The sequence below is a fragment of the Sceloporus undulatus genome, chromosome 2, assembly GCF_019175285.1.
Source record: "Sceloporus undulatus isolate JIND9_A2432 ecotype Alabama chromosome 2, SceUnd_v1.1, whole genome shotgun sequence".
NCBI lineage: Eukaryota > Metazoa > Chordata > Lepidosauria > Squamata > Phrynosomatidae > Sceloporus > Sceloporus undulatus.
This window is the reverse complement of record NC_056523.1, coordinates 193,418,453-193,427,829: the sequence shown is the minus strand read 5'-3', so window position 1 is coordinate 193,427,829 and position 9,377 is coordinate 193,418,453. Positions and strand designations below refer to the sequence as shown.

Here is a 9,377-nt window from a genome sequence, read left to right as displayed (position 1 = left end):
TCTCTGTGGCAGCCCTTGAGGCATTTAAAAAGTGTGGTTGTGTCACCCTGCATGGCAAAAAGTTCCCCCCATGGCCTTCCCCTGAGGCTGAGAGAGTGTGACTTGCCCAAGGCCAAAATATCACAGGATTTTCTTGCCCAGTGTCTTCAGATCTGTTTTACTTTTGCCCTGTCCTCCCTTTGAGGCTGAGAGAGTGTGCTTTGCCTAAGGCCAAGCAGTGTGTGTGTGTTGTTTCATGGTAGCTGAGTGTTGGTCTCCTCCATCTCCAGGCAGAGAGCCAGCCTGGCCCAGGGCTGCTGCTGCTGCTGCTGCTGGTGGTGAAGCCCTTCCTCCTTCAGGCCAGGACTACAAGGCCCGTCGTCCTCCGGGGAAAGAGGGCGGCCTCCTGGTCCCTCCTCCTCCTCCTCCTCCTCCTCCCAGCGACAGGGAGGGAGAGCTAAGGCCGACTCTGGGAGCAGCAGGTAGGAGGAAAGGCTGGGGAACCTCTGCTGCTGGGAAGCAGGGAGGAGGAGGAGGAGGAGGAGGAAGGAGCAAGGGCTTTAGTCTGGTTTAGGAGGGAGCAGGAGGGCACCTTCCTGGGCAACCCTGCAAGGTTGCTGTGCCTTTGGGGCGCTCTCCATTTCAGCCTTCTGCCCAGGAGGATTTTCCAACACGGTCCTCCATTTTGGGTTTACATTCCTGTTTGGCCCTGCCCTGCCCTGCCCTTTTTTCTTGGCTGCCCTCCATTTTGAGCATCACTCAGAAACACAGGTTTATGTTTATAGGAGTGTTTCACACTTTTCTTTTAATTTTTGTCCTGTCCTCCATTTTGAGCATCACTCAGAAGTATGGGTTTATATTTCTAGAAAGGTTTTTAGCTTTTGTTGTGTCCTGTCCTTCCTTTTTCTTACATGTCCTCCATTTTGAGCAAGGCTAAGAAGCACGGATTTCTATTTCTAGGAGTGTTTTGTGCTCTTATGCCTGTCATGTCCTAACTTTTACTTGGATGCCCTCCATTTTGAGCAGGACCAGCAAGCATGGATTTCTATTTCTATGGATTTCTCCCACTTTCTACCTTACCAAGCACTATTATCTATTCTAGGAAATCATTTGACTGAATCTACGTTTGAAGCATTCCTCTCCTCTATCCACTGTGCTTTCAACATTTGCAAGGGGCTTCTTAGTGATGCTCAAAAGAGAGGACCTTTGAATTCCTCCTGGACAGAAGGTTAAAATGGAGGACGTGTCCTGGAAAAGGAGGATCCCTGGTCGTCCTGAATTTGTGCCAGTGCATGCCAGGTGATGTGAGGGAAGGCAAGGAGAAAATACAAGGGGGCCTGTTGCTTTTCTTGCTCCCAGGGTTTGCAGCCTCTCCAAGGTGACCTTCCTTGCAAAGATATTCCCTTCTCTCTTGCCCTTGCTGCCACCTTCCCTTCTTCCTTGTCTTCCTACTGGCTTATGGCTGCAGGTGGACACCTTTTAAGCCTCTTCCCAGGACATGGCTTGTCTGGCGACAAGAGCTGGCCAGCTGGCAGGGCTTCGTGGTTTTTAAACAGAGGAAGTTTACACACACTTGCGCACATATATACACTCTGTCACCTTCAAGCTGGGAAAAGAGACCAGATGTGTGACTTGCTGAAGGTCACCCAGTAGGTTTCCATGGGAATTTGAACCCTGGACTCCTGGAACCCTAGTCAAACCTCTGAAACCACTACGCCACTCTGGCTCTTCTATGGTGGTTATGGTTGCCTAGCCAGAATGTCACCCTCCCTAGCCTCTTGCAAGAAAAGAGACATTAACACCAGGACATGCAGACATCTTCCTTTTCCAGGACATTTCAGCCTCTTGTCCAGGAGGAATTCCAAAATGTCCGCCACTTTGAGCGTGACAAAGAAGCATGAATTTACATTTAAATGTGTTTTTAGCTTGTATTTGGTCAGGTGTTTCATTTTTCTGGAATAGCCTACATCTTTGGTGCCCTGTCTTTCTTTGCATTGAGGACATTTGGTCACCTTGTGCTGAAAGTCCTGGGGGAGCGAGGCCGAAGGGGCTCCTGATTCCCACCTGAATATGGCAGTGCAGTTTCTGTATCCCTGGACCTCTAACATAAGCCTTGTTGTTGTTGTTGTTGTTGTGTGCCTTTAAGCCATTATGGAGATCCTAAGGCAAGCCTATCAAGGGGTTTTCATGGCAAGTTTCATCAGAGAGGATTTGCCAGGAGTATTCCTATGAGTTTGAGAGAATGTGGTCTGCCCAAGGTCGCTAAGTTAGATGGTTTCATGGCCAAGCAGGGATTCAAACCCCATTCTCCAGAGCCATAGTCCAACACTCAAACCACCTCTGTGGATGCCTTGCCTAAGAAAACCCTAAGAAATTCAAGGGGCCACCATAAGTCAATAGGTGGACTTGGAGGCACATAGGCATGCACCCCTTTATTACTGCCCTCTTTGAGACGCAGCTGCACTTTCAACAATTTTCTTGTGCCACACTGACATTGCACTAGGTCACATTTTAAAATAAGGAACAGGGTGCTTCAGACTAGAGAATAAGTTTGGGCCATTCCAGAGGATGTGAGCTAATGTGGTGTTGTGGTTTGAGTATTGGACTATGACTTTGGAGAACCATAGAATCATAGAGTTGGAAGAGACCATAATGGCCATCCAGTCCAACCCCCTGCCATGCAGGAACTCACAATCAAAGCATCCCTGACAGATCCTCTGTTTAAAAATCTCTTCCAAAGAAGGACACTCCACCACTCTCCAAGGGAGTGTGTTCCACTGTCGAATAGCTCTTACTGTCAGGAAGTTCCTCCTAATGTTGAGGTGGAATCCCCTTTCCTGTAACTTGCATCCATTGCTTTGGGTCCTATTCTCTGGAACAGGATTCGATTCTCAAATCAGCCATGGAAACCACTGGGTGACCTTGGACAAGTCACACTCTCTCAGCCTCAGAAGGCAATAGTAAAATTCCTCTGAACCAATCTTGCCAAAAATAAACCCATGATAGGTTTGTCTGAGGGTTGCTGTAAGTCAGAAACAATACGAAGCCACACAACAACAAAAAATCCCAGAGGATGCCTACATCAACAGGCTGCCTTTTAATGGATTCCTGCCCTACTCTATGTGGGGCTTTAGAGAGTGAGATGCATCCCTATTGTACTCACTATGGGCTGGATTAGGCCTGCGACTAAACACTTCCCCTCCCTTGTTGTAGGCATTGTCTGACCTAACTTACCCTGTTGACATAATTGTTGTTAAGCAAGGCAATAGCAAACCAGTACACGCGTGAATGAACGTTTATCCCAAATAAGATTTGAGCGGTCCCAAATGGCACATCCCCCACCACAGGAGATTTTTCACCTGTAAAATGTCATACCATTGTATCCAGGTTATTGCTTTGTTTTGTTTTATTTTTGCACAAGTCATTGTTAAAAGAGTTCCCTGCTCTGCAAATGTACCTATATAACTTGGGAAGGGGGTTTATCCCAAATGGCATTCTCATGCCAGTGAATACTTGTTGTGTGCCTTCAAGTCATTTCCAACTTATGTCAACCCTATCATGGGGTTTTCTGGGGCTGGGAATGTGTGACTTATGGAAGGTCACCCATTAAGTGTCCATGGCCAAGTTGTTTCAATTAAGTTCTTGTTAGTGCGACATCCAGATAGTAGCTCAAAGGAGGCTCTTGTGGAGACAGGAGGCAGCAATGGTGCCTAAACTTTGGTCCTCCAAGTGTTTTGGACTTCAGCTCCCAGAAGCCCCAGCCAAGTTGGCCAACTGTCAGGGAGCTGAAATAAAAAACATCTGGAGGACCACAGTTTGGGAATCACTACTGTAGAGTAATGATGGGAGGCTGGAGAGGGTTGTAGAATCGTTGTAGTTCAGCAACATTAGGACAGTCACATGTTTCACACTTCTGCTGTAAAGAAATCAATGTGAATGGAGCAATATAGTTCAGCATTGTGCTTTTTCTTAGGGACACACTTTTAAGTTGTGCTTTGAATTTTTTTAATTTGTGCTTTTCATTTACAGTTGGCCCACTATATTTGCAGCTTTGACTTTTGAAGATTTGATTATTTGCAGTTTTGATTAAGATGTTCTCTTTAGGAATCTCTAGTTCAGTGGTTCCCAAACTTTGGTCCTCATGATGTTTTGAACTTAATTCCCAAAAGCCCCAGCCAGCTTAACCAACCATCAGGCAATATGGGAGCTGAAGTCCAGAAATGTGAAGGACCGAAGTTTGGGAACCACTGTTTTAGATCCTCCAGTGCAACTCTAGCAGAAGTTGACCATAGAGGTGTGCTGGAGAACCTAGACGTTCCTAGAGGAAACACTTTTCTAAGCATTTTGTAGGTCCTCTAGAATGTTCCTATGATCAACTTCTGGCAGATGTTGATCATAGAGTTGCATTGGAGGACCTGGAGATTCTTAGGTGTTCTCTTAGGTAGAAAGAATAGCGTTTTTTATTTGGTTTTTCCACATTCATGGGGATCCTTCACCCCTAACCCCAGCAAATATGGAGAGACCACTGTAATTCTGTTCTGTAATACTAAATCCTATCTATGTTTTAATCGTCTTGTATTTAATATAACTGTAAGATGTCTTGAGTCCCATCTTTGGGGAAAGGGCTGGTTATAGATATCCAGCAAAGAAATGGATATAGAATAAGTAAATTATTGGTACGGTTTTGAATGTCCCCTTGTAATACTTAACTAGATTATGGATTTGGGGATAATGAAAGTATGAAATATCTATAGTTTTTTGTTTGTTTTTAAGGTATTTGAGCCCTGCTTTATGCATTTCTTAATATTTAAAAGGGTTGTTTCTTCCAGTCACAAAACAGTAAACCAATAAAACCTTTATTACAACACAAAACAAATAATAAAACAGCACTGACAAAATAATAGTAAAGCAGCAATAGAGCAATACACCATTGATGACGATTTAAGGGATTATGCTTGCACAGAAACAGATGTGCTGAGTAAGTGCCAGAGCCAGCTGCATGCTGGTAGAAGATCTGGAGATGGTCCAGAGATTACTTTAGCATGCAGTCCCTCCCTCGGTTTCTATTTCCTAACCCTCCTATATTAATGTGCATTACCTGAAAATAAAGTTTTGAGTAGGAGATGATGCTGAGGCATCTTCAAAGGCATAGTGTCCCAATATGCAAAACATCTAAGGTGTAAAACACGCTGCAGAAATAAACCAGTTTGAGATTGCTTTAACTACCCTGGTTTAATGCTAAGGAATCCTGGGAATTGTAGTTTATTGTGACACCAGTGCTCTCTGACAGAGAAGGCAAAATATCTCACAATACTAAAGTTCCTAGAATTCTTAGCATTGCGCCAGGACAGTTAAAGGGGTCTCAAAATGGATTATTTCTGCAGTGTGTTTTGGATCTATGTTGATATAATCCAAAATGTTGACTGAGAAGAAAACAGAACTCCTTATGCATGAGTATATGGAAGAGCAGTACGTACTATAATGGCATGAGGGGGGGGGGGGCATCTGCCTGGAAGCAAGTAGCACAAAATCATTTGGCTTGTATCATGAGAAGGCATGGCTCATTACAAAAGAGAAAAATGTTAGGTAAGGCAGAAGATCATAGGGAAAGAAGAAGACTACATTACAGGTGGAGAGACTCGGTTAGGAAGCCATAGCCTCTCATTCATAGGGTCACTTTGAGTCAAAATTGACTTGACTGTAATTAACACCAAAGCATAAAATCAAAGCTATGTAGCCCCCCACCGTACCCCATGCATTACTAGATATTCATACAGGGAATATTATACTGCATGCATAGATGTATGGTAGTTGTTTGTTGTGCCTTCAAGTCATTTCCAACTTATGGCGACCCTAAGGAAAACCTATCATGGGTTTTCCTTGGCAAAATTTGTTCAGGGAAGGTTTGCCATTGCCATCCTCTGAGTCCGAGAGTCCACCCTGACTTCCCCAGGGTCACCCAGTGGGTTTACAAGGTTTGAACCTTGGTCTCCAGAGTATTAGTCTAATGCTCAAACCACTGCACCATGCTGGGCAAAGTCCTAAATCCGGTTAGTAGAGTAAATTCATTGCGTCATTGGGAACTGACATGTGTTCCTGGCACATGTCTTCTGTGATCCAAAACCAGACATGACACCATCAGGAGGATTGTTTCCCAAAAGAAGACCTAGGATGCATCTATACTGCAGAATTAATGCAGTTTGACACTGCTTTAACTGCTGTGGCTCAATACTATGGATTCTAGGATTTGTAGTTTTCGTAGATTTTTAGCCTTCTCTGTCAGAGAACATTGCTGCCACAACAAATGACAACCGACTCCTACTCCATTTGCAAAATGTAATTAAACTCTAAGCAATTTGGATGTGGCCAGTACAATGGCCCCTTGATATCTGCTGGGATTGAGTTCCAGGACCCTGCATGGATAACAAAATCCGTAAATGCTCAAGTCCCATTAAATACAGTACAATGGTGTCCCTTATCCAAAATGGCAAAATCAGTGTTGCCTTTTGGAATTTATATATTTAAAAACTATTTTCAAACCATGGATGCATGAATCCGTGGATTTTAAAAAAAATTGTGGATATGGAGGGCTAACTGTACTACAGTATTATCATAAAAGCCTCTTGGGAGGGTATTCCAATTCTGCCTAATTTCACAGGAATTTGGGAAATGCCTAATCACTCCAAATATTAATCTGGAGGTGGAAAGAAATCCTTGTAACCTTGATCAACTTGACAAAGCTGTAGTTAACCCAAATGTCTCCTATAAGGCAAGCAAAACACACTTTTAAACTTATTCTTGTCATTCTGACTTGGAAGACCATTTTTTCAAAAGAAACAAAAAGGGTCCTTGGAGTTCTTACCTTTGCCGCCTTTTCTTTTTTTCACTTTGTTTCTGTGTCTTCAGCACAGCACCTTGGCAGGGTTTTTTTTTAATAAAGGAAGAAGAAATGAAGCGTATGATGCTTTTCTCATCTAAACTGAGATAAAGTGTCAGGGGAAGTTTTAACTACGGTAATAAATTTTGATGGGCAGATGGCACAAGAGTAGGATTATTAAAAATGAAACCAAAGCTATCAAACTGTTTGCCTCATTGACTTCCAGACTAAATTATGACAAATTACCGTAGATTGGGCTGCTTTTGAGTTTCACTGAGGTTTGTAACTAACCTAAACAGTGTGATTAAATTGTTAATATTAATGAAATTAAGAAGTCCAATTTGGTCACTTCCTCAAGCCTTTTGTTTCTTTGCCTGCTGCTGCTGCTCCTCCAAGAAAAATAATCTTTACCTTTGGAAAGGAATAAAAGTGGCAGCCTACTTGTTTAATACGTCACTTCCCATCTGATCATGGGTTTCACTCAGAGTTTTGAAGCGTTGCTTTTTTGAATGAAAAGTCCTAAAAAAAAAAACCACCCAGTTAGTACTGTACAGTCATTCCCATGCTGTAGGATGAATGAAGGAAACCTGACAGACAAGTGGGAAGAGAGGAAACAGTAATCAGAAAATAGTGAAAAAGAAGGGGGAAAGGACTTAGTGGACAGCTGGGGCAGGAAGGTGGAAGATTATGGGAACTTTGTCAGAAAAATTAGGGTCCTCTGCAAAAAGTGGGAGGGAGAGTGGAGATTTGGAAGCCAGAGCAGGCTTTAGAAAAGTAAAGAGAAGCCACAATAAGCTACAATTCCCAGGATTTCCTAGCACTGAGCCAGGGCAGTTAAAGCAGTCATGAACTGGATTATTTCTGCAGTGTGTTTTGGACCTGAGACACCTATTGTTCCACTCAGTGGAATGATGCAAAGTCACTTTATCTTTTATTTAACTGTTCTAGGGCACCTGTTTCCTGGTAAGTTTGCCATTATTTACTTTTTTGTGTGCCACCCATTGTCCCACTAATCTGGAGAACAAAGCCTACGTATCATAACTCCATTAACCAGATTGCCAAAATCCCAGCTGTATGTGTAAGGATTTCTTGGCCTTCCATGACATCTTCATCTTGAATTTAGGACTTCACTCTCTCATACACAGCTGTTGGAAACAGCAGGAGGTGCAAAATGGGTTTCCTGTGTTTCATCCAAGGCCAGATTACTGCTGTTAAGGAAGTGTTGCTTTCCAAATACCAATGCTGGCTGTGGGATTCTGTGAATTGTAGTCCAGAGAGTAAATTTTGCTAGTTCTGGTTTGACTAAATGCCCCATAAATCCTAAAAAGAAATGATACACTCTTTATGGGAAAGGAGCTTCAAAAGCTTGCTCATAAATCAGTATTAAATTTTGGGCAAAGTAGTATACAGTGGTACTTCTACGTTTGTTGGGATTAGGGGTGAAGGACCCACGTGAATATGGAAAAACCACAAGTTTAAAAAAACCATTCTTTTTATCTATGCGAACATCTCTCTAGGCATCTCCAGGTCCTCCAGTGCAACTCTGTGGTCAACATCTGCCAGGAGTTGATCATAGAATCATGCTAAAATGCCTAAAGAAATGTTTTCTCTAGGAACATTTAGGTTCTCCAGCACAACTCTATGGTCAACCTCTGGCAGAGTTGTGCTGCAGGACCTAGAGATTCCTAGACAGAACACATGAATCAAAACTGCAAATAATGAAATCTGCAAAAGTCAAAGCCACATGAATAACAGTGCTATTCAGTGCAAGTGAACACACCACCATGGTCCCTGGTGGCGCAGTGGTTAAATGCCTGTACTGCAGCCACTCAATCAAAACCACAAGGTTGCGAGTTCAAGACCAGCAAAGGGGCTCAAGCTTGACTCAGGCTTGCATCCTTCCGAGGAGATCGCTAAAATGAGTACCCAGATTGTTGGGGGCAAATTAGCTTTGCAGTCAGGACATCCTGAAAAAGAGTAGTCCTCCTGGTGCTTTTCTGATGATAGATTTCCTTCCATGGATTCTGTAGCAATGCTGAAGTTGGTGGCAACAGAGGAAATCTGTGATGTGAGAATAACACACCACAGTTCCTGCATGCCATCAGTGCAAGTAGAGCAGTGGTTCCCAACCTTCCTAATGCCGCGACCCTTTAATACAGTTCCTCATGTTGTGGTGACCCAAACCCATGAAATTATTTTCATTGCTACTTCATAACTCTAATTAAATAGGTGTTTTCCAATGGCCTTAGGCGACCCCCATGAAAGGGTCATTCGACCCCCAAAGGGGTCCTGACCCACAGGTTGGGAACCACTGAAGTAGAGTGTGTTGATACTTCCAAGCATAAGTGACCGCAGTGAAAAAACTAGTCCTGGTGTGACTCACCTTTGTCTCAAATGCCCTGCGGAGCCTTGAGGTTTGTCACATCTGCTTTCTAGGGCTTGGAAATCTGCCTCTCATATATTATGTAATAATAGTAACCTCTCAGTATAGGGTCTAGTTCAAGAAGTGTACTAGAAGAGA

General features: G+C 43.3%; 1 protein-coding gene across 2 annotated transcripts in view; it reads left to right on the top strand.

Moving 5' to 3' along the window:
• The first annotated feature begins 390 nt into the window (after window positions 1–390).
• The window catches only part of LOC121922507 (retinol dehydrogenase 8-like), a 34,500-nt gene continuing 25,513 nt past the window's right edge, over window positions 391–9,377 (top strand). The window contains exons 1-2 of one of the 2 annotated variants that reach the window (XM_042452025.1): window positions 420–461; window positions 1,082–1,278. In XM_042452025.1, coding sequence (XP_042307959.1) covers window positions 1,272–1,278 — 7 coding nt within the window. In that variant the 5' untranslated portion in view covers window positions 420–461; window positions 1,082–1,271. Of the gene's footprint in view, window positions 462–1,081; window positions 1,279–9,377 lie in introns of both variants that reach the window. The other variant, XM_042452026.1, reaches the window with a different exon arrangement.